The sequence below is a fragment of the Notolabrus celidotus genome, chromosome 15, assembly GCF_009762535.1.
Source record: "Notolabrus celidotus isolate fNotCel1 chromosome 15, fNotCel1.pri, whole genome shotgun sequence".
Taxonomy (NCBI): Eukaryota; Metazoa; Chordata; class Actinopteri; order Labriformes; family Labridae; genus Notolabrus; species Notolabrus celidotus.
The window spans coordinates 17480733-17507051 of record NC_048286.1 but is presented as its reverse complement, the minus strand read 5'-3'; the positions used below and the strand labels follow the sequence as shown (position 1 = coordinate 17507051).

Sequence of the window (26319 nt, the reverse complement as noted above, 5' to 3'; positions counted from 1 at the left end):
TAAAGCTTGCTCCAAACAGTTTCAGTTAAAATTGTCATTCGCATTTTAGGATTGTAGGTGTTTCCTAAAAGCGGCAACCTCCAGTCTCAAAATATGAAGCCCATGCGGAAGTGTTATAAACTGCAATTCATCAAGAATCCGCTTGAGGCTGGCTGCAGAAACACCGGAAACCACATAGACACCAATTCAAAAAAGACGATCTTTACAGCATTAATAAACATGTTTACAGCCTGGTTCAAAAAACGGTTTGGCTCTACGTAGCTCATTTCTGTATCGGCACACACTGTACTGGGGGTGAATTTTTTCTAACGCGGCGGTTCAGAAGATATTAAGATTACAAGTTTTTGCCCAAATAAGGACATGACTGACTTGACTCTCGGACGGGAACACATAGCTGTTGGCTAGGAGGCTCAAACTCCGCCTCTTTACGTCACACTCTGCCTGGTTGAGTTCCGAATTTCCACCGCCGTCGATGGGCTTCAAAACAGCGCTCAGGAACAGATGGGTGACGTCACGGATACTACGTCCATTATTTATACAGTATATGGTTTCCTCACAGTCTTGAAACAGTAATTAAGAGTGCTGTTAACTTACAGTCTTTGCCATTGCCATGATATCCCTCTTGCAGTTGCCATGTCATTGAATTGTCATTGCCGGGCCTTCTTTGACCCATCTAGTAAAGCTCAGTGTGTGCCTCTCTTAGCTTTTATTGAACATCAGAAGAAAACATCTCACTCTATTGACTGGGGTTTTACAACTGAATATCAGCATGAACCACTCTTAAACTTTAACTGATTTAATTGATTCACAGTGGACCAAGAAATTATGAAAACATGGGTAAAAAAATGTTTTGACTCATTTGAGTTTAGTTTGATGTGAACAAAGAAGAACAATACTCATTTTTTTGCAGGAGGAAGGTGTGGGGGTATGTCCAGTTTGTTTGAATATATGCGGTATCAGTTTTTTTTACCTGTACAAATGTATGTTTAGCAGTGCACAAAATAATCTAGCTGTTTGTCCAAATCATCAGACCTTTTGTGTAGACACGTTGTAGACACAGGGGATGCAGAAAAATGACAAAAGCCCGCCTGTATAGGTAATTTCTGACTCATCTTAGGGAAAAGGAAAAGAAATGTCTTCATGACTTTTGTTTTACATTTAAAAAAAAAGTTTTTTTAGTCCAGAATGGCAAGAATCAGTCACTGAAGTCCGCAAAGTATTTGTCTTGGTTTGATGCTACAAGCTCGACTCTACATTCAGACACATGTACTGACAGAAAGATGAACAGAAGTATGTGTGTATGTGTGTGCTCGACTCAGTGTGTGTCTACCGTGTGACAGAATAGTGACAGTCCGTTTGTGTTCCTATCAGACAGCCAGTTACGGTGATGAATACATACATGGAAATTAGTCCGAGATGAGGGCTAATTGTCTGATTAGATGTGCTTCAGGTTGATAGATGCACAATAAGCCCGTGCACAAAAAGCAGTCATTAAGGGACATTAGACCATTAAATTGAACATTAGAATATAGCCAGGGGGAAAAATATGGATGTTCATTAATGCGCCTCCACACGTAGGAGCGAGTCTGTGTTTGTCTGTGAGCGCATTACCTTTGCTGTGAGTACTTTGTTCTCTTGTTGCCAGTCTCTGTCAGACTCTGCACCTGTCCAGGAGAAGAGAGGGATCAAATTAGCATTACAACAGTTTTACTATTCAACAGCTTTCTCTTGAGTTAAGAATGCCTGGAAAGAATCTGAAATTCAAATAGCTTAGCGGTAAAGACACTTATGTCTTGAAACCTCTAACCTGGCAGAGGTGCTTATAACACCCACACAATAGATAACACGAACAGGAATATGTACAAGCCACAGGTGGAAACATACACAGGAGCCTTTTTTATTTTTTTCTAGCAATGGACAAAATTATTTGCTTTGGGGGCAAACACCACCCCCAAAGCTTCTTTCACCGCTATAAAGGAACAATGGGGCACTGCAAGCAAACTTTTGGTGCATACCTGCAGTCACACAAACAAAAGCGCACACATGAGTGTTCAGCGGACTGGCTGCGCTCACTTTCCCCTGTTGGGAAAGAACAGGAACACATCGAGACTCTTCAATCCACATGTGAAAAGGGAGAAAAAAAAAACATTTGGCTTGTCTGGTGTGCTGCCATGGCCTTTTTTTCCTCAGTGCAGCACACCTCCTGAGGCAAGCTCACACATGCACGCCCACGCAAACACTATAAAACCAAGCCCTGTTTGCTCTGGAGGGTGTCTCGCTCACCCTCTGAGAGATGAAATGACATGCTCTGCTGGCCGGGTTGTTTTTGACTCAAGGGAGATGCAGATTTGCTGAAAATGGTGTCATTTACACTTGGGCTTCCTCCAACAAAGACGGCTGATTAAATAAACAAAGGAACTTGGCATCAAAGTAAGACCTCAAAATAAAGTAAAAGAAAACGATGCTTATCTCTGTTTGTCCTCTTTGTGATGGAAATCAGCAAGTAAATTCACACTGTAAACACATTCAAGCACAATATTTGATCAAATATACATGGCGATGTATTTATGGAGGATTTTACACTTTTTTTATGAAGTATGCAGACTATTTACTGCTCAAACAAACCCCAAAGGGACAATTTTGGACTGTGATTACCCTATACAAACAAAACAAATAATGCGCTGACTCACTTATATTGCAGGATTAAATGTGTTATTGTGGTTTAGGAATAAGTAGGATGACATGGCTTATCAGTAAAAGCAGTAAGCTGCTTTTTTCATATTTGTTGGTGCAAGATTAACAAAGAATCGTAACTGCATTTAACGTTTGATTTTGAAGCTCCTTCACACAGGGAGAGGGGACAGAGGCAATCCTGACAACAGGAAGCAAAACAATTAAGCTGTAAAATTCAAACCAAAACAGCCTAAAAGAGGCTGAAAGGATATTGATTTCAGAGCATTTAGAACATTTTAAAGACAGAAAACAATCAAGACTCAATTTGGAGGAAAACATTGTATCTGAAATATGTTGAAGGAAACAAGAAACTAACCTGTATGAGAAGTTTTCCAACAATAACAATTCCCACCTAAAATTCCCCATGTTTTAATAAATGAGAAATTCAAACACCCTTATTTCTACGTGCTTCTTGTGTTACATCATGAAGATGTAAAACAAATACTTAAAGATAGAAAAAACACTATGAGCATTCTCATTTGATTTGTACCATCTATACACATAACAGATGTTCCATGAAATCATCTAAACATCTGTTGTCTCTCCAAACTCTCGCAAGCCTTCAAAACTACTCCAACACTCTGATATTGTCTGCATGACAAACAGCAACATGTATCAGCCGTAGATTAACATAACACGCTCTGAATCGCTGAGGAAAAGTAAACAGAGATCGTAGCGGGACTGGAAGCAGGCGACCGGCTTTCAGAGAGACCGCACTGCCCTTAAGCATTTCGGCGGGGGAATTGTTGCACATCACAGACACAACGACACACAAGTATGTGGTGCTCATGTCTGCGTCATGCCCCTGCTGCGTAGGGGAGATGCAAAAGTATAAATCAGCCTTAACAGATGCTCCTGTTTCCTTCCTCAGATGGTTGTGTAGCTTTAGAGTAACACAGAAGAATGTTGCTCTAAAGAATGCAAATCATATTATGTTACTTCAGTTTATTTGCTTGCCCAGCATTAACTAAAAAGTGCTGCTTTGGCAAAAATCTGAGCATAAATAAAAACGTTGCATTACAGAAACAATGAATGTGTGTGATAAATGATTTTCATTTTGGTTTGATTCCAACCAAACAAAAAAACTATGTTTATTCAGCATGTGGGAGCTGGGATCAAACCCCCAACCTTTCAAAATCAAAGATGACCCACTCTACCCCTGAGCCACATCTGCCTGTCAAAATGGAATGGAAGTCAATTAGAGAGCTGACATTCTCATTTATGGAGAGTTCTATGACTCTTGTGTTTGTGCTCATTATGTTTTCTCTTCTCGCTGTCCCTTGTCTACTCTACTATTACGATGCACAGTCATTATCCATCCACTGTGGTGCTATTGCATCAAATAACTTATTAAAGCTTAACTTATCTTAAAAAAATATAAATTAGAAATAAATCACCATGATAAGAGATAGCTTTAATGACAGAAACTATACTTGAGACACATATTTCAACGTATATTTTGGTTTATAGATTGATCCAGGTCCCATCTGTTAACATGGAGGATGCTTTATAAATTGCTGTCTATGGCAACCAGTCAGTAAAGGGAGCTCTTCATCTTTTGCTTCACTTTTGGGGAGCCGTCACACTCCTCATCTTTGTTTACCATCTATGTGATGAGCTCACCACTTTTCAAAAAGATGCCTCTTGCATACAGACTTTTTGGGTATAACAAAACTATAATACCATCTCCTGAGTCTCCAACAAACATTATGCTAATTATTATGCTTATTCATAAAGCACCACATTCATCTTTACAGAGGCTTCCTGGACTACATAAATCACGGGTTATTAAATCATGGCTTATTGGCTTATTGAATTGAGGAGTAGTGAAAAAGTGTATAGATCAGTGATAGATTTAGTTGGGATGGCCCACAGCCGTTACACACACTCACACAGTGACTCTACAGTAAGTTTTGGTCTTCTGTGTGTGTGTGTGTGTGTGTGTGTGTGTGTGTGTGTGTGTGTGTGTGTGTGTGTGTGTGTGTGTGTGTGTGTGTGAATTAGGCTCGTCTATCAGTGTGCAATTTTTTTTTTATCAGCGGACCATCCCATTTCCGTTGTGTTGATGCAGCAGATGGATTTCCTCCCACTATCCATTCATCACCTGCCACACCAAAACCTGCCTTTGCCCCCTTTCCTCCAGTGAAAAATTGGTGTTGTACCATCTTATTCCCCTGGGAACTTTACAGCCATTTACTGTGTCATCAGACAGGTTTCATCCAACTACATCAAATAAGCTTACTTAAGGATACATGTGAGTGGAATTTAAAGGAAACATTGAATAAACAAAAAGAGGATCATTTAAAAGAGTTGTTGAGTTTAAAACAAAAGAACATGATGATCCAGTTGTTTTTTTATTATAGTGTACAGAGGTGACATACATTCTCTGTACGTTTTTCAACACAGACAAAGCCCCATGTTATAAATTATTCCATGCATAATTATTTACTTGATAAAGAGGGATTTAATTCAGGGAAACAGCATTCATAACTCATGCGCACAGCAATGAGGGTAAAGGGACAAACATATCTTTCCTTTCTCGTGAGGCAATTAGTCAACAGTTGAATTAATGTAGATATATTTCAAACGCCAGGATTAATTTAGAAATTGCTCTGCTGTGTCAATAAAAATAATGAAGCTTACACTTTTAGTGACACTGTTGCTGCAATGAGCTCATTTATGGCTGTGAGGGCAGCTGAATGAAACATTTGTTATCTGTGCAGGGAAGGAAATGAAATTCTAAGTTAACCGCCCTCATAAGAGAGCTACTGCTGCTTCCATCAGTAAGTTCAAACTTGAGTTATGGTTGAAAAATGTACCTCTTCAAAAAAAAGGAATTACAACAATTCTTAAACTCTAAAACTTCTGGTTTTCATCAGTTTGATGATTCTAACTCTCTAACAAAGCCCAATACTGCCTCCTAAGCAAGAAGTGCTTCTTTCAACATTTGTGAAATACATTTATTACACATAGCTTCAGGCCTGAAGAGTAGAAGAGCTTCATCTCACACATGTAAAGGCAGGGGTTCTCTGACTTTTTTAGCCTGCTACCCCGCCAAAAAGCTGCCAAAGACTTGAGACCCCCACCATCCCTCAAAGTGATTAAAAATGTTGCTTCATACTTCATTTAGCTGGTCTCCTGTGCTGCTATAAATTACCTGCTGCTACTGATGCTTTTGTTAATTAGTTGTTAAATAAACCTTACCTTAGGAGTCATCAAGTAAAGGCAGAAAACTAATGTAACATTGTTTATTTGCAAGGTTTTATTTAAAATTGAACTACTATTTTTGTTGATAATTTTATAAGAATGGGTAAAATATGCCATTTTACATTACTTAAAGCTGGGGTTGTCACTAAAAACTAGCATGACTTTGAATTTAGCATTTCTTCAGGACTCCGTCGAACCCCTCCCCCCTCCCCTTGGAGCTCCTCCAAAACCGCTTCACAGCACATCGTTTGTGTTTTGCACTACATCAACTCATGTTTCACTCAGCGGTAAGAAAACACCAAAACCATAGTGAAAGTTAAAAACACAAACAAACATGAAATGTACGCACAGGAGGCGGGCAGAACGGCAGGACGGGATTTGACTTGTTTCATATTTTGGCTCCTAAAGGTGGGGATTGGCTGGGGTTTTCCCAGGTTTACTCTGGCTGTAGATAGTGGCTTTTTCCACTCTTTTCTAAGAACCCATTAGGTATTGATTGCCATCGGGACATAAAGATAATTTCAACCAGTATAACAAAAAGTGTATCTAAATCTGACTACCAACCCCAGCTTTAAAAGAATAACCATTCTGCATGACATCTCACAACCCCCCAGTAGAATCTCACGACCCCCACCATCCACACAAGTTAGAGCACGAGGTCACAGAGATTGATCAATGCCATCATACATAAATTCCATTCATTACGAAGCATCACATCTTAATGAGGGACAAATAAAACCTGCATAGACCTGAGCACAGCGTCACAATCACATACTGTATAAAAAATGGACGTAGTATCCGTGACGTCACACATCTGTTCTTGATAGCTGTTTTGAAGCCAATTCTCAGTGGGTGCCATATTGGAAATGCTGAATATACAATGAAACTTCATGAGAGCTAGAGTGAGGTAAAGAGGTGGGCCTTTAGCCTTTTCGCTAACAGCTAAAGAGTGCCCGGCTGTCAATCAAGTCAGCCGTGTTCTTATTTAGGCCAAACTCGTAAGTTTAATATCTTTTAAATTACAGAGTTTAATAAAAAATCCACGCTGATTTAATCTCTACAATTTCATTATGTCATGATACAGATACTACATTAACACACACACACACACACACACAGACACACACACACACACACACACACACACACACACACAAACACACACAGTAAGAAGACTCTAGATAAACTGCCACAATGACACATACAAAACAAAGTAGACATACACCACGCTTCAGGTCTCTCAGGGTTCCCACTCTTTTCCAGAGATCATTTTCAAGGACATTTCAAGGACATTTTCAGTGACGATCAAGCTGGTATGACAGTCGAAATTTAGTTCCTAATTTAGTTCCTAAATAGTCTAATAAGTTCCTCTCAGTGGAAGTCTACATTGAAAGACATGCAGTCTATGGCTATCCATGAAATCACCTCTTACATTCTTAAAAGTTATGGCAAATTGATTATAGAATAATGCAACTGCAGATGTACAGCACTTCATTTTATTAGTGCAACCAAGCAATAATGATGGGGAACTCTCATCTCAGCTTTCTCTCTTCTCAAAAAATATAAATGAGCTAAGTAAAAAACAAAAGAGCCAGCAAAGGACTCTGGAAGCTGCCTTACTGAAATAAATAAATAAGAATAATAATCAGAGGATCAGAGCATTAATGACCTAAATAGATCTGAATGACAAAAAAGGCCACAAATGTTGAATGGGGATGTGTTTTTTAACCTTGTTAGATCGCACACAGTCATGTTGGAATCATTTTCCAGGACAATCTGTGATTTTCCAGGAAATTTTACTTTTTCTCCCATTTTCCAGGTGTTTTCCAGTACTGGAAAACTGGTCAAGTGTTTTCCAGGTTTTCCAGTTTTTCCAGGACGCGTGGGAACCCTGTCTCTAACACAACAAACTTGCTGAATCATTTCTCCTTCATGTTCTTCATGTTCGGCTGTTAATTGTGACAGCTATCGATCCCACAGAGACAGACAGGAGTGAGAGACATGCAGGGAAACAGAGACAAGGGGACGGACAGCCTGAGAGAAAGGCGACAAGAGAGCATGCAGATCAAGAAAATGAGTGGGAGTGTTAAGAGTGTGGATTCACAGGCTGTCAGATGAATCCCCGTGTCAAATGACAAATTAAAAGCCTTTAAATCAATTTTTTGCTTCGCAGGTTACAAAGTAAAAGCTTTGTGTTGGTGATCGATAGAAAAACACACGCTGGTGCTGTGGTAATGGAAGATCCATATTGATCTAAGAAGTAACTACTTCCATAATGCACCTGTAAAGATTAACAATTTCTAAAATGAGTGCTCATTTTTTATTTTGTCATATTAAAAATAACGCAGCAGTACATTTGCACAATCTAACTAAAGAATGTTAATCACTCTTAATTATGTGATGCATTTATCTTTAAAAAAATGTAAGTCATGTGTAGGATATCATTTCTCAAAACTGCAATAATACCTCAACATCCTGTTTAAATCATAGAAACCACAAGTAGCTCTAAATGCAGAAAAAAGCAGCGCTTGAGAAACAGATGGATGACATCACGGATACTACAGCCATTATTTATACAGTCTATGGTCACAACACACTCTGCATCGCAGTTTGTTGGACATGGGGCTGCATTGTGGCAGACTAGTCGTAGTGGCCATGCTGCGTGTAAAATGGGCATCAGAACTGGGCCATGGACCAATGGAAGAAGCTAGCCTGTAGAAACAACAAAATCAACTGGTTGACTTTCCCCCTGATCTCAGTCCAATCAAGCTTCTGTAGGATGTGCTTGACAAGTCCCAACTCACAACTTCCAGGACTTAAATGGCATGCTACTAAACGCCTTGGTGCCAAACACACCCTCTGAGGTCCAGAGGAATCCATCTCTCATCAGTTCAGGGCCAAAACAGTCCTGAGCTGATGAGAGGGGGAGGCTCCACAATACAAGGCAGGTGGTCATGATGTCATGTACACTGCAGCTCTGGAAGAACCCCACAGCATAGGACGAACACTGCCTGTTGATTTGTTGTCTTTCTTTTCTCTCCAGGATCCGCTCTCTGAAGTTTTTTTAGTTGTGTCTGTTGGTGTGTGCAGGACGTGCAGGATGAGGAGTAATTATGATTGTGAAAATATGTATTTCTGTTGGCTGCTGTTTTACCACACCACTTGCAGGCAACAAGACACTTCTACTACTACTTTTGTTGCCAAAGAAGCACAGACATTGATTTCTCCATGTGCCTGTAGCTTGGCAGTTACATGGTATCGATCATTTTGTTTCTATCTTTCTACTCCATATATCCAGTGTTTATATAGTCTAAACCTCTGTGGAGTGATTTCAGTGAGATGTGATGACAGTTTTCTCTAAAATGTTCCTCATATTACAGGAAGAATACTCCTTGCCCATGTTTTCATGCAGTTTTCCAGTTGTGTAGTAATAATGATAAAGAGGACACTAAAAGCACCAACTATAGCAGCACATATTGATTATGGGCTTTACTTATTTTTATGGATGTAAGGATTCACTCAACCCACGATTCGATTCGAATCCCGATTTTTGGTTCCTGATACGATTCACTCACGATTCTCTAACGATTTTCAAGAAAACTGGAATGAACTCAAAGTTTAAATAACTATTATTTCATTTCAACTCTCAGACATGGACAGTTGCAATATATATATTTTTTCTCTTATATTTATTTGTAAACAAAGTAATCCCTTTTCATTTTGAAGGTGTGTTGTAACTCAAATAAAACCACTGCACACTTCTTTTCAGTACCTTGCAAAAAAACTAAAAATGACCGTACAAAAATACCTTGCTGGAAAATTTCAGAACAATTATAGAGAAATGGAAAGTGAACAATCCCCAAATGAAAGTATTAAATATTAAAACAAATAAATCTCTTTAAATTAGGGACGTAAATTTCAAGTATTCTCCTTGATCTATCTTTGGAAATTTTAACTATCAATTATCGTTTAATCATTAAAAAAACGTAAAGGTTTTCCATGTCAAAAACAAAGCCAAACGCGTTATTTCCCCTAAATCAAATTTTCTTTCATGACACAATGTAACTGACGGTAATAAACAGCTAAGGATCATATTGAGGTGTTCAAAATGTTAAAACGCAGAATATCAACATGAGGAGCAGGATTATAAATAATCTCTGCGGACGCATGGTCACATGTGAAGACTCAGACTTCAACATGTGGATTTACTGCAACAGGACAACTGAACACAATCATATTTTAGACTCACAGTGTCCAGATTTCTGTCTACTCGTTCTTACCGAGAAAAATAAGCATGTAAACGCGGTCATGTGTCAGCCGTTCGTGGAGACCTGTCACTCAGCTGCAGCCCCCAGCTGAGCGTCTCTGCTGTGTGCAGTCAGCTGATTCACATCGAAACATGCTTTAAACTTAAAACACTTCCACTCAGCAAGTGAAGAGAGAGCAGCGCAAGAGACTTAAAGGTGACATATCACGCTTTTTTCATCAATATATATTGGTCTAAGAGGTTCACAAAACATGTCTTTAAAGTTTATGCTCAAAAAAATACTTTGAAATCAGATTTTGGTCTGCCTGAAAAACACTCTTCTTCAGTCCTCCTCAGAACACTCTGTTTTCCCTCTGACCCCGCCCCCTCAGGAAGTGGATGTGCCTCAGCTCTCCAGCGCGTTGATCTAATGTTTACATGTTGGCTGAATATGCACGGCTCCCCATAGATCGCGTTACTTCAACCCTCTGAATCTGATCCAGAATCTGATCCTGATGGAGAGGCGCCTGTAGCAGGACCTTTCTGAAGGATTGGTCACAGATTTAGTGTATCTTGTTGTTTTATTTATCAGTATGTCGACGTGTGTCTTGGTACACAGCTACGAGCATGTAGCTATGTGGCTATGCTAACTAGCGCTAGCACTTATCCATGATAAATAAAAATCATCCACTAGATCTTCAAATCTGCAGACGTGGGGAGTAAAACCGACCTTTGTGTTTATTAAGACAGCCTACAACTAGCATGCCTCCCTCCTAAGCTCCTTGTTAGCACACATGTGTGCAGGGAATGAAAAACGGAGAAGTTGAGTTGTATTTTATACAGTCTATGGGCTGAACAAGCTCCGAGCTCTGACTCCGTGACAGACCGGATATTGTTGTTACGTAACAAAAACACTGAAGTCTGAAACGGCTCGTTTCACACACATTTACAGAAAGGTGTAGAAATCAAAACAGGGGCAGAATGGATTTTTTTCATTCTCGGGGGGTTTGTAGACATGCCAGGGACACATATTTCAGGTAGAGAACCATTAAAAAGTCAATTTTGCATGATATGTCACCTTTAATGATGTTGATCAAGCAGAGTTTAATGCAGATAGCGCCTTCTACTGTTTAAAAATAATATCCTGAAACAAATTATGTTGAATCGATTTTAATCCACCCTTATTTGTATCGCTACGTCCCTACTTATTTACAAAGGTATGTGTTTTAAATAAAAATGTGTGCGATGTAAATAAGTCATGCTGGATTTGAAATATAACATATGTTTGACCTACCACTGCACAGGTAGCAATGAGACCCCTAAATGGTCACAGTGCTCTCTGTACTGCTATCGACACTTTATATTATTCACTGGCATGATAAGTCATGTGTTCAGTGTTTAAGAAATACATTGTTTAGATTTGTGGTAAATGGCTGACCAGCAGAGAAAAGAAGACAGGAAAACATTAGACACTAGTGAGGGGTGTTAAAACCATAGACTGTAAATAAAAATGGACAGCGTTGCTCCGCCTTTTCCCGTTGTACAGTTCTGAAGCCAAAAGATCCCTCTCCTGGGCGCAGCCATTGTGCAGCCAGAGCCTGTGAAGCCTTTGTAATAAGCTCCGCCCTCAAATGAATGGGGAGACAGATGTTTTTACCTATACTGCAGCCAGCCACCAGGGGGCAGTCACACTGCTGAAAGCCTCACCACCAGGGCCGTATCCGGCACGCTTGGTTAAAACACACAGACAGAGCTGAGTGAAAGAGACATTGACCAAATTGAAGAAAACAGACACGATGCAACCACAAGCCATAACCTGGTATGGCCTTTGGGTATGGAGGAAAATATGTTGCAAAATGCATGAGCTTGTAGACTTGATGTGAGAACCTGCAGAATACAATTTGAGAACTTGTGGATCAGAAATCTGAACCTGTATGTCTCATTTTTCACTTGTAAAAAAAATCCACACACATGTGAGCTGAATTTGAAGTTACAGAAAAAAAATAACTACATGGGAGTTTGAGGAAAAAATGTGAACTTGTATTTTGAAAATTTTCATTTGTATAAAATATTCATACAACCTTCTTCTGAATGTGAAGTCACACAAAAAATATTCACACGTGTAGATTGATATTTACAACATCAACTCTGTGATTACAGCCTCTCGAATCGATCCATGTAACTTCACAAATGTGCTTTCTCACATTTCAAAGTGATGAATCTGCATGCTTGACTTTTGCAACACCATTTGTGATAGTGTGGTGCAAAACAAATTTGCATTTGTAGCTGTGGGGCAGTGGTAGGGGGTGGTTGAAATGCAGAAACAGGTTTGAATAGAATCCCCCCCCCCCCCACTGCAATGACAGAAACTCAATCATTTGACATAAATACAATATTTCCATTGTGATTAACCTTTTTTTTTTATTTGTTTGAGATTTGACAGGCATCTATTGGCCAGTATCTCACATTGCAAATAATTTCTGCCTACATAGTGGCAAAAAAGGTGCATTTTCTCTCATCTTCTCTGGAGGTACAGTAGGGAAACATTAATCCATACAGAAATCTTAGAAACCAGAAAAGTAGTTTAACAATAAAAGGCTCGTCAAATTAGGTCAAGAAAATGTCATGCTTACAAACAGCTCTTTTAAAAGCACTCCAAGCACAAAAGCTTTTGTGTTTTTGGTGAGACCTGATCTCACTGTGTCTCATCCATTCAGCCACATATGATGCATATCACACACTTTACAATACACACAGCTTTCACACTTTTCCACTCAGTCAATCTCTCTCCGCATCTACCTCTCTCTCTCTCACACACACACACACACACACACACACACACACACACACACACACACACACACACACACACACACACACACACACACACACACACACACAGATTTATCTGCCTTTAAAGACAGCCCAGTCCAGGTCAGAGCAGAGTAAAGAGGTTAGAGCTGCAGGTCTGGAGGAAATCCAGGAGGATGATGAGGATTGTGAAGAGAGCGTGAGAGAGAGGTGGGCACCACTCAATCAATTCCTATTGACTCTCTCTCCAGTGAGAACATGATAAGCTATGCGGACTTGCGGGATATAACAAGCCTGCACATTTCTTTATATTGAAGGAAAACAGCCAACTGGGGTTACTCTAAATGCTGAAATTGCTCTATGGTGTGTTTTCTGACTGTTGGAGCATTTGATTAAATAAAGATTTTATGAAGCAATGAGATTCTTTTACAAGCTAATAATAATCAGAATCATTTCAAAGCCTTAAATTATACTCAGCTAGATGCGAAGTGCTGTGCGATATACGCACAGCTGCACCCTTGTTATGCCCTTGATAAACACTTTGACATACTGAGTCAACATCGCTTCAGTTTAACTGTTTTAGTCAATTTTCCTCACCACAGAACTTTTATTGAGAGCAGTGATTCAGGAGGAAGAATAAACTGGACCTCAGCAGAATCAGGAGTTAGAGCTCTGTGGGGATCAGGGTTTACGCTAGCCGGTGTTTACCTATTAGCCCGTTTCACATGCAGTTGTCTAGCATATAGAGATATCATCAGCCAAAATGTCCGGTGGTAAAAATATCAAATATAAATAACCATATTGCTCATAAGTTGTTTTTTTTTAAAGTTGTATTTTTGTGCGTTTTGCCTTTATTTGATAGGACAGCTGAAGAGAGACAGAATATGTGGGGAGTAGAGAGCGGGGGAAGACATGCAGGATATGCCGGGAATTGAACTGGCGACCCCTGCAACAAGGACTGTAGCCTCTGTATGTGGGGCACTTTTACCGCTAAGCCACCAGTGCATAATTTAAGTTGGGGGTTTCCCTCTAAACTGCACGTGAAAAAGTGGACTAGTCTTATATTCAGAGTCTACATTTTTACATATAACATTTGGTCATGACCGGGCCTTGAAGCAGCAGATTTTTTGGAGTGTCACCCAAACACCAAACGTCACGTTTACTGATTAACGGCGGCACAGAGAAAACAGTCGGACCTGAATGCTAAAAATTCAGGAAAACGCTTCTCTACTGATGACGGACGAGCAAAAATTTGTTATGATCATATGCTTTATGAATGGTTTAATCAAGTTCAGCCTCCTGGCATGATGAGATATGAATATCAAAACATATTTGGTGTTGGCCACCTTCCAAAACGCTTGAAATGGGGACAGATTGCGTGCACGTGGATTTCTCCCTTCTGCGAAGTGTGCATAGGACATTACCAAACATTCACCCGTTAATTGCATGTAGAATTCGGAGCGGAGTTGGATGCAGAGGCGCACGGCAGACACCGGACAGACATGGCAGGTCACGCCTGTTGGCACCGGACCAGAGGAGGCTCAGGTTAGAATAAAAGATCTCACAGGATGACGGACAGAGGATGCTCTGCTGCCTTACATCTTTACTACAGAAATGAGACTAAAATAAATAAATTCAACATGCTGCTCTCACACTGCCCCCATTTGACAGCTGCACAACATTTTAAGGTGGAGCCTTTTCTTATTACTCAGTGCATGATTTGACGTCGTGAATCAATCAAACCACCTTAAAGGTCAAAATGATTACTGTCCAGTGTTCGTTCGAATCATCTTTCGTCTTTCTTGTATGACATAAACTTTAGTGCTCATTAGATCATGAAGCGCTCTATAATGTCCCTGTGAATGTAAACCAGATTATGCAAACTGCACTTTGAGAAAAGAAAAGTCCAGGTGTGCTGGTCCGTTGCACTACAATACAGTCTCTCTCCCTCCCCCTCTTTCTCAATGCAGCAGGTTGGCATTGACGTGCTGTCCCCCGGTGCTTGATCATATCATTTATTAATGGATTGATTTCAAATTTTAAATGTGATTTTTTAGGTCACCAAGTCAGTGTTTTTTAGTGTTGTATTGCTGGTAAATGTAAGTTATTAAGAAGATATGGCTATTCAGAGTGTATGTCTGACAGTTGTTCTATATGGGCGCAATTCTGGAATATCACCGGCCAAACTGGCAGACGTAAAACAAAGCTTACCGTAAACTCTTAAAGACTCTTTATGTGCACAGTAAGGCAAGGAAGCCAAATGAAGCTACAAGGAGGCATTTCAGTGTTTCAAATGTGTTAAAAGTTATGTATGCAAGTTGAATTTTGAGCAGGTTAAAATGTGAAACCCACAACAAATCTGGCAATAATTTTATAAATTAGGCCCCAGGAAGGTTAATGGTATTCTAAATGAAGCATGGAGAGAAAAAAAAAAAAAGAGAAGCAGTTTTGCATTTAAGGCTTAGAATATAAAGTTACATTTAAAAATCAGATGGTTAATAAAACATACCTCTTATTAAATGTTTTATTAACCATCCTTGAAAAATATTTTAATGTTAAGGTCGTTGCCAATGTGACCAGAGAGGGATGGTTGCTCATTTAAGTTTAAAGATGGCTGACTTAAACATGTGACTTGAGCTTTTGACAAACTTTGTGCTGCAGTTTCATGTGGTGATTTTCACAGTAAAAGTATATTGTATTGAGAGGTAATGATTGACAATGTTTTTTATTGTTCATGGATGCCAGATACACAACAATAAACCGGTCGCCCATTTCCTGCATGTCTTCCCCCACTCCCCACTCCCCACATTTCCTGTCTCTCTTCAGCTGTCCTATCAAATAAAGGCAAAAAGGCCAAAAAAAATATAACTTAAAAAAAAAAAAAAAAAGATTCCTATAACGTGATTTTATCCAATAAAAACAAGCGATAAAAGTTGCTTTCTTTAAATTATCAAAAAGCCTACACAGTCCAACATAGTAGGTAGTGATACGCAAGCAATCATCAGAAGTCGTCAACACAACTATTATGTACTGTAGGAATACGAAGCAGCATTAGCCACTCTTAGCATTAGCACTAATAAAATGGTGAGTGCCGCAGCGATTTGAAAACTGCAGGAAGTATGCTAGAGACAACCCAAAGCTTTAGCAATTAATGACAAAATCACTGAAGTTACAGCACTTGATGACTCTTCTCAGCTAATGGCATATTCGGAGCAGCATCCCTAGTCACCGCTAAACATATTCACAGTCTGATCCAAATTAACATCAGTGACATAAGTTTTACCACTGCCATATGGACTTCTGATGTTACACTGGTGAGTATGCATTCAGTAGTTTTACACCCCGAGGGCTGGATAAAGACTTTAAACAAGGTTGCATGCACACGACTTCCCTAGTTTGCATTCAAAGATTTAAAAAAGATCAAAGAGTCAGAACTGTTTTTGTAAGTGTCTACAGTAGTGACCTCAGTCAGGATTGTGAATATAGAATTTGCAGCTTTGCTCAGAGTTCCAGTTTTGCTCAAAGGAGGAGAGGCTGGGACGGGTGACAAGAAAAACTGATGAACTGGTGGCTCTATGGAAGAAATGTATAACTTCCTGAAAGTGCAACATTACTAAAATGATATTAACAATATTGTTCTTTGAAAACTCGATATATCTTCAGCTCTTTTATTGGTTTTAATCAATATCATGCAGTCCTATCACTGTTGTATATGTATGTTGTATTTTTACTGTGTAGTTCTGCAGCATAGCTTGAAACTGTTAAGAAGCTGTTATGACTCTCTGATTTGAGTGCAAGGTACTTCAGAAAGACAGATGCAGGTTTGGTTTTGGAGAGTGCTGCAGATGAACTCTAATCTTTTCTTTTTGGGTAACAGACTTTCTTATAATCTCAGGAGATGGCTCTGCTTGCTGATGAGCAATACTGCTTTTGGAAAGTAAGAGGAGGCTTTGATAAAAGTTTTTCTATTACCTCAGTTATTCAAGCACAGCCAGTGAATCAACTCTGCATGTTTCATCTATTTCCTGGCACCTATTCATACGTTTAACAGTCCTCTGTTTGAATCCTGATTCATATTTAAGCAAGTCAACCGATGGCAGGTTCTGTAAGAGATGTTAAAATTACAGCGATGTGAGGGTAAGATGTTTGCTCTCTAACGATAAAACTATACCGTGTGAAGAGATTGTTGAATACTAAAATGAGAGAATACTATCACATGTCTAAAAGAGAATAAGCTTTAAGCCTGCTGTGGTCAGTGTTACTACTATTAAACAGTGTTAAGACAAACACATTTACATTACCTCCCCATGGCTCCAGCTGTCACTTTACTACTGACTCAGTCAGGCCACAATTATGAACATGTAGTTCATGCTCTGTAATGTGGCCTAAGCAATAAAGAAGAGTAACCCAAGACTGCCACCAGCTCCTGCTTGATCTTCTCTGTTGAGATTTATGCAACATGCTTGCATCTGGCAAAAACAACTGATCAGGAGGGCTCCAGCATGCCGGATCAGAGACGCAGTCAGAACGCAATGGAGCGGATCCCGTGGAAGTTAACACATTGACTAGAATAGAGACCTATTAACTCCGGTGCCGTGACGGATCAGAGACGGATCGGAGACAGACCGGACATGGATCCGGACTCTATGCCATAAGATGAGTTAACCCATATCAATGTTAACAATAAGAACCACAGACAGCACAGATATGTTGGAATATGGATTAAGTCTCAGTGACGTCACACATTAGTCTCTGAGTTTTGAAGCTGTCTCCATATTAGAAATGCTGACTCCACCCGAACTTTCAGTTGAACTAGCAAGAGTCAAAGAGGTGGAGTTGAGGGACACCTTTGGGAGGTTTTTGATTCTCATGAGTCTTTCCCTCTTTATCTAACACAGCTATGACGTGCTATTTCTTAATATAAGACAATTGCCATGAAGAACACACCCTTGCCAGGGATGTGGCTCTAATCCCAGGCTAACTGATATCATGTCAATGCACAGGAAGAAGTCCAGATATTCGAACTTGGTTTGTTTATAGTGGAAAACCAAAAAACACAGACAGAGATAACAGAGAAAGACAGATCAAGATGTTAAAGATGCAAACAAAGTAGGCTATGACGGAGAAACTTACAAAGTAGAAGATGTGGTTTGAAGTGAATGAAGGCCCTTGAAATTATCCTCACTCTTCTCCCCTGGATATGTCACTTTACACTATGTCCTATGTTATATAAGATGCATTGCACCTGGTGGACCCCTCCATTCTATAATGTGGTTTTAAATGCTGCAATAACTTCATGTTCAGTGCAACATTTTCTCTCATTTCAGCCACAAGTCTCATAATAACATACTTTCAGATACAGAACATGCAGTGTGACTCATGACTCTTCAAATACCATGAAATGTTTTTCTTCCATGGACGTGATGTCAGACAGTCTGGATGAGTTACAGAGACATCTCCGCTCATGAATTTGACCCAACAATTTAGCAAAGAAAGCAGATTCAAAATACCCACATGTTATCTTGTGAGAAACAGATGAAAAATATGGACCTGCTTCTCTTCTGCCTTGAGTTTATTTTAGCTCTTCCCACATTCTCCTGAGCTGCCTATTTCTGTGCCATCATCTTGCTTCAGTGGTATTTGTAAGACGGAGAACAGAGATCAAGAGCGCGTCTGCATTGATTCTTTTGCTTTGTTATGACACTAAATTTTGCTTCAGTGCACTCTGCTGAATGAACAAACCACATGTGCTCTCTCTCTCTCTCTCTCTCTCTCTCTCTCTCTCTCTCTCTCTCTCTCTCTCTCTCTCTCACACACACACACACACACACACACACACACGCAAACAAACTATGATAGATAGCTCTGAGCACATAACTTGATACAAGATAATAAGTTATTTTGAGACTATTGATTCCTGTGTTACGTAATGAAACAAGTCTCTTTCAGAAGCATCACTGCAGCAATCAATCTGGCTATGCACCCCATTCATTGCATCCTAATGAAGAGATCGATTCATCATCTGAAATGCTGACTACACATAAATACAGTCATTATCCAGAGAAGAATAAAAGGAAAATAAGACAAATATGACAAGATAACTACTGTGGGATGAAAATGTTTTCTATGCGAGGTTTAGGAAGCACACAGCTGCCCTGAATATCATCCATCATCCCAACATCTCGAAACAAAGATGAATACATTATTCTATTTTTGGGGATGTTTCTCTACATAGCGGGGTCACAGTATGTGCCTCCATTATATTGCAGGAAAATAATAGTCTGGTTCATATGTAAGGCAGTGAATTATCCAATCAGCAGGGAACGTCATTTACAGATGGGGTCACAAGTAATGGAAAGTCATTTTCACCGGGGGCTGTTTTCCATGTAGGATAGCAGCGTTACCGCACTGCCAGCTCAACTAGGACAAATAGCTGCCTCTTGCACAAATCACTTCAGTAACCTAGACTAAGAAGCCCCAGATGAGGGCTTTGGATGCTTAAATGTTTCCCCTGACCATAGACAAAGTACTGTGAGTGGAACATAGTGCAGTGCAAGACAAGAACATCCTGTTTTATACCCCACTGTATTTCTGATGAATCGGCTGCTTTATTTTTTTTTTCCAGTCAGGTGGTTTAGTGATGCGCAGGTTTATTGATTTAACATTCATCAGATGTCAGCGGTGATTCTATTTAGGGCTAATGTCCAATAAAGGAATAACCTCTCAGTCAGAAAAAAAGGACCCAGAGGTTCCCGATACGTAGGGATGGTTGTGTGTATGTCGGAGGCGGACTTTCATACATCAGGGTCCGGAGTTTGGAGATTGTGAGGGAGGTATACAGTTGCTACGCTATAACCTATCAACAGAGATCCAGCGTACAGTCTGCAGGCATATGACACAAGTTTTGGAGCAGGTTTCTGTTTGTAGCCTGTGTGGTATTGTCTACGAGTGTTTAAGCAGACTTTAATTAATGCCTGGGAACATACTCTAAGTAAGTGCAGCTTACTCATGCCAGCTGCTCTCAACTTCAACTCCCATCTTGCTTGTGAAGTCACTCAGATTGTAAACAAAGGCAACCCCAGGAAAAGGGAGTCTTCATCGGTCTGCCTGAGCTCTTTTTACTTTGTCAGGATGTCCAGTGAACTTGAAATTTGTGTTGCTATAATATTTTTTTGATTTTTTGATTTGATGTCTTTATTTCACACATGTAAAAGTAAAATAGAAAAAAAACATACAAGTAGAAAAGAAGAAATAGTTATGCAAAAGAAACAAAATCAATCAGTTCCATTAGGAAGCAGTGAAACAATTTACTTTACATGTGCGAAAAGGAGTATGAAGAAGTTAAAAGTTATCTAATGCTACCCCTTCATTACCAATTATCTGGCAAATCTTCATATTTACACCGACAATCAAAAGTAAACCCTTCATGATTATCAACACTTGTCTTCCTCCTTGAACCTCATGAAAATCATTTATTTATACTTCTTCTTGAACTGGATTATGTTCTGACATTGCTGTAGCTCCATATTGAGACTGTTCCACAGCTTTACTTTAATCTTTAATCTTAACTTCCCTCTTAAGTTATAACCCCGCTCTCTTTCAAAGAATAATCTTTGAATATTTCCTGGAAGGAGATTTTTCCTTGCCTTATACACAATTTGTGCAGTTTTAAAATCTACAAGGTCAAATAATTTCAATATTTTTTGATTTGAGGAAAAATTAATTTGTGTGTTCACGGAAATCAACACTGTGATCTATTCTGATGGCTCTTTTCTGTAGTACTGACAGTGCATATGTTGTTGTTGTTTTATTTTGGATTGCTGAGTCACCCAGCTGCACCAACCAATGTACCTTCTTGGAGACCAATAAAGAAACCTTGAACCTTGTCAGGGAAAATGTCATGCTGTGAGAGGCATGTGTGAACAAGCAACTTCAAAAAAATTGGTGGCGGAGCGTATTTGAAAGAGGCTTTGGTCTCTGTTGATGAAAGATTGACAGGAGGACCGTTATTTAGATGATGACTTTAGGGGATAATGTGAAACAAAATAAAGTCATTTGCATTGTAAACTGAGCAAACTGCAGAAATCAATAAAATGTGTGAATGAATCGTACAAGTTAGAATTTGGGAGCATTAAATAAAACAACAGGAAAATCAGGAGGCAAATTAGACTTTCTTAATCATGTTTTGTTCTACTTGTCCTGAAACTGCAGTTCCCTATGTTTGCTGCTTGTTTGAATCATTTCACTTGTGTCATTTACAATATCCCACTTATTCTGTGGTGGAAAAATCAAGGTTTGGCTTTAATTAGCTGAGCAAGTGATGACCTAAATCACTGATGAAGACATTTTAGAAACAATGCAAACAGTGATTCATTGAATTCCAGTTCTTGTTCTATCAGTCAAGGCCCTTGTGTAAGTGGTGCTATAGGAAAACAAGGGGGGAGAATCTATGTCAAGACCCAAGAGGGCCGGAGGAGACCCACAGTTACAGACCTACAGCTGCGCCTTTAAAGTCTTTTCTATTTCTGTGTACATCCTCTCAAATATGATCAGCATCAATTAGCATTTTACTTTAGCCTACGTCAAAGCATGTCATTGTTCAGAGTGAAACTCAAGCTTGGTCATTCATTAGCACTTTCACTTTGATTGTGGAGAGATTAACAGTTTAGGTAATAGAGTGCGTTTACTGTTAAAGTGATGCAGGCTAATGAGCTTTTTCTTCCACCTCACAAATGAAGACAGTGCTGCATTAACAGTATACTGGGATTTTAATTAAAAAGACGAATTAATCACATTTATGTAACCTGAACTGTCAGGTGTTCATATTACTGACAAAAAGACAAACCAGAGATAATTTTGTCTCTGGGGTCTCCTCCTTGTTGATGCCCAACTTCACATTCTTTCATGTTAAACGTCCCCTTCCTATTGGCTATTATAAGCTATTTTAGTTTAATTACTAATCACTTTGGGTCATTTTTTTGTATAAAGTAGTCTTTTAAACTCAATCAAATTAGCTAACCAGCTGCAAAAAGGCAAAACAGTGTTTACACAATATTTGAGTGGTTTTTTTCTTATTTGTCAAAAGCGCCCCACGAGTCTTCATGCACCTCTTATCCACAGAGGAAAAAGAATAAAGTGCGTGCAGTGTGTGAGTAAATAAAGCAAATTAAAGCTTCCGTTGAATCAAAATTGTGAATGGCTTTAACTAGATAATGAGAACCTCTTAACAGTTCAGCAGTAAAGCAAGTAATTGCTTTTTCATGGGCTCAAGATTCTGAATTTATATCATGTGGTGAGACTAACAAAATCCAATCACATGGATAGCAATTAAACTCTTCAGTGAACTTCTGACATGGTTCAGTTCCTAGGTAATCACATAACTTACTCTGATCCATACTTAATTACCTCCCTGGAAGTCCATGATGTTTTTGGGTGTGTAGCTTTGTCAAGGTTTTCTTGAAGCCATTTAAAACTGGCGTGTACAGCACCTGCAACTGAACATCTGAGTACATTTCTAATCAGTTGTAGTTCTTTCACTTGTAGTTCTGTCTCTCAGGAGTTATTAGCAACCAAGGCTCAATGTGCTCTAAAAGACAACTTTCTTTAACAACTCGCACTTACTTTAGAACTGAAATGACACATTCACCTTGTAAAAAGAGTGTCACACATTTTGAAAAGAAGACGACATTCTGCAGTGTTAATGGTGCGAAACGGTTTTATTTTGTGCTCCTCTTTCCAGCTTTATTCTATCTGTGTTATTCATTTATAACATACATAATGACTGATGAGAGACTAACACCCTGCATAATCAAACTATTCTAACATTCCTACTTTGTGTTGTCTTCTGACTCCTCTCTGTCTTGACTGTAACATCTACATAATTTAAGTCTGTCACTTGAAATACTCCACAAGTATTTAATCACAAAGTCTTAGTACTTTGTACCCCACGTATGTATGTTTGTTTAACCGTCTAGAAGGAGAGAGATATTCAACTAAAAACTGATGTCTCTAATCTACAGAAGCAAAAGAGACTAACAAGTCATGGTAGAATGTTAAAGGTGAAATATTATGCTCTTTTTCATCAAAATATATTGGTCTAATAGGTCCCCAAAATATGTCTTTAAAGTTTATTGCTCAAAAAACACTTTGGCAGATTTTGGCATGCCTGTAAACCCCTCTTTTTCAGCCCTGCTCAGAACAGGTTGTTTTCTGTGTCTGTGCCTTTAAATGAGAATGAGCTCTCTGACCACGCCCCATCAGGAAGTGGCTGTGCCCTCGGCTGTCCAGCACGTTGATCTAATATTTACATGTTGGCTGAATATACACGGCTGCTCACAGACCCGCGTCACTTCAACCATCTGAATTTGATCCAGAATCTGATCCTGATGGAGAGGCGCCTGCAGCAGGACCTTTCTGAACGATTGGTCACAGATTTTTTTTGTTTCTTGTTGTTTTATTTGTCAGCATGTCGACGTGTGTCTTGGTACACAGCAACGAACATGTAGCTATGTGGCTATGCTAAGTAGCGCTAGCACTTTTCCATGAAAATTAAAAATCATCCACTAGATCTTCAAATCTGCAGGCGTCGGGAGTAAAACTGACCTTTGTGTTTATTAAGACAGCCTACAACTAGCATGCCTCCCTCCTAAGCTCCTTTTTAGCACACGTGTGCAGCTAATGAAAAACGGAGGAGGGGTTGAGATGTATTTTATACAGTCTATGGACTGAACAAGCTCCGAGCTCTGACTGCCGTCACAGACCGGATGCCGTTATGACGTATGAAAAACACTGAAAACTGAAACGGCTCGTTTCAGCACACATTTACAGAAAGATGGAGAAATCAGAACAGGGGCAGAATGGATTTTATTCATTTTCAGGGGGTTTGTAGACATGCCAGGGACACATATTTCAGGTAGAGAACCATTAAAAAGTTGATTTTGCATGATATGTCACCTTAAATAAAAGGTAGCTTGTAATTTGTTTTATGAACACAGAAGATGCAGTTTGGGACACAGAGACAAATGGAGCCAATGTTTACCCTTTTCCTGGCAATTTTTAATATTATAGCTAGTTCATAGGACATGGGGGTAGGGGGGGTTTAATGCATGACAACTCCAACTGCATGTAAAGGGTTTCGGTTAGCATGCTAAATCATCAGGCTATGGATGTTTACATATTGGATCCTGTCCAGCAATATTAGCAATGGCAGCAGAGCAGGTGAGAGCCACTTTAAGTTACCGGTCTCTACAAGGAAACTTAAATGAGTCAGTGAGCTCTTTTAAATCCCTTCTTAAAACATACTTTTATTGCAGAGCCTTTCCAGATTTTATCTGATTTTTTATTTTTTATTTTTTTTATTTTAACTGTCTTAAGAAATAATTTTAAAATAATTGTATTCCTTTAGAGTTCTTTTGGAGGAATTATATGTATTTTAAAATATGTTTTATTTCTTTATCCTGTATTGTGTGTTTTTATGATCTGCCTGTTTTATTTTGCTGCCCATGTAAAGCACTTTGTAACTTGGTTTTTGAAAAGTGCTCTATAAATAAAATTATTATTTTTATTATTATAAATCATGAGTGGTTGTGATGATAGCAGCAGGGTTTAAAGTTGTGACATATGTTTATTTTCAAAGGTGTGTGAACCGCAGCGAAGAAGGAGAGCTGGATGAGGACAGTTTCACGTTAAATCGACCGCAACAGGCAGATAAGAATACGCCGCCATGGAACGCTAATAGCCGTGGAATGACTGGGACTATTTAAAAAAACTGTGTGCATAAATCACTTTAAATCAATAAAATAATCTCTTAATCAATGTTTTTTGACAACGTGTTTGTATTCTAAGACAGTAGCCGGGTAATAAGCGTTCGCATCGGGGTCTTGTCTCACCCTGTCTAGATTATTTTTCCCATAACAACCTGCTAACCACACATTATCCCTTACTTAGCATCTATATATTGGCATATTTCAATAGTGTCTTTATTGAGCATATTCATTAAGAAGCCATACCACCATGAGACAAACAAAATACTGAGAGGTTAAGCTTTGTTTAGAAGTAAGTTGCACTGTACATCTATCGAAATGTGATATAAACAATGCAGACATCACAGTGTTGCTAAAATACTCGTATTGTTCCACAGAGGTAAAACTGACGCCAAAAAAAAAAAAGAAGATTATCATATGCTGTTTGATGTTATGAGTAGTAGAATACTGACATTATAAAGTGATATTTGACTTTTTAGGAACTCTAATGGTCAGGGTAGCCTACTGCACAGTGGGACATGTGATTTTAATGTTTGGGGCTTGGGAAATAATAGCTTTCTGTCCTCTGTGTATCGCCAGAGCAGGGCTGAATACCGGCAGGATCCAACAATCCTTTTGTTTCCTGCTGTGTCCAGTTTTGATTCGGTCTGAGTCACCCTGCGACCGCTTCCGTCTGGTGGCCTGTTCAACAGTGAGAGCAGATTGCATTATTGGACTGGTCACAGCAAATGGTTGCTGCTAACAAGTGGCTGCCCCCCTCTGACCTCATCTTTGTGAGTGTGTATTTTCCTGTATTTGCCCGTGTGTCTATTTGTGTGTTTTTGTGTATCTGTGTGTTTGAATGTGGTAGTGTGCGTGACCCTGAGTGACTTGTTTCCAATAAGGAAATGAAATCCATTGTGGGCCCACCCCCCCCTTTCCTTGCAAACCATTTTCCTTTATTACTTTACCTGCACTTCCTTCAGCCAGTGGGTGTGCTCCCACGCTGCAACCAACTCCCAGACAAGCACCGGCAGCATCTATCTTGTCGACAGAACTGCTGAGTGGCTATTACTTCTCAGCCGACCACATAAAAACCACAGCAATTAAACGCTATTGGGCCATTCGACTTTGCCTTCTCGGAGAAAAAAAAAGGGAGTGAGCGAGCGAGAGAAGAAAGGGAGAGAAGAAAGTGGGGGTGAAAGCAAGAAAAAAGAGAGACCTCAACTGAAGCTGCTTAAAAGACAGACAGATCTTTATGTGGGTAGTTTGAAGTGTAAAAGAAGATTGTGAAAGTAGCTGTGAAATTAAAGTTGATGAATTACAGTACCTGTCCTCGAAAGGATATGAGAGATCTCCTTAACTAAGGTTTAATGGGAGGTAAAAGTAGACAGCAGCATGGGAGTTTCAGAAAGGTCTCCACTTTTAACTAGATTTATAGTTAAAGTGATTCTGCCGGAGCTGCATTGTTATTCTGCCCTCGAGAAGGAAGCTTAAATCATATTCTGTGCTCCTCACAAAACTCAACCGAGAAACAGTTTTTGAGTTACAACTTTTTGAATCTATTTAGTAAAACTGGAA

At 39.3% G+C, this 26319-nt stretch overlaps 1 protein-coding gene across 1 annotated transcript in view; it reads right to left on the bottom strand.

The window, feature by feature from the left end:
• Positions 1-26319, bottom strand: part of tnr (tenascin R (restrictin, janusin)) — a 214800-nt gene that overhangs the window by 98830 nt on the left and 89651 nt on the right. Inside the window, exon 5 of the mRNA XM_034702911.1 lies at positions 1612-1664. Coding sequence (XP_034558802.1) covers positions 1612-1664 — 53 coding nt within the window. The remainder of the gene's footprint in view (positions 1-1611; positions 1665-26319) is intronic.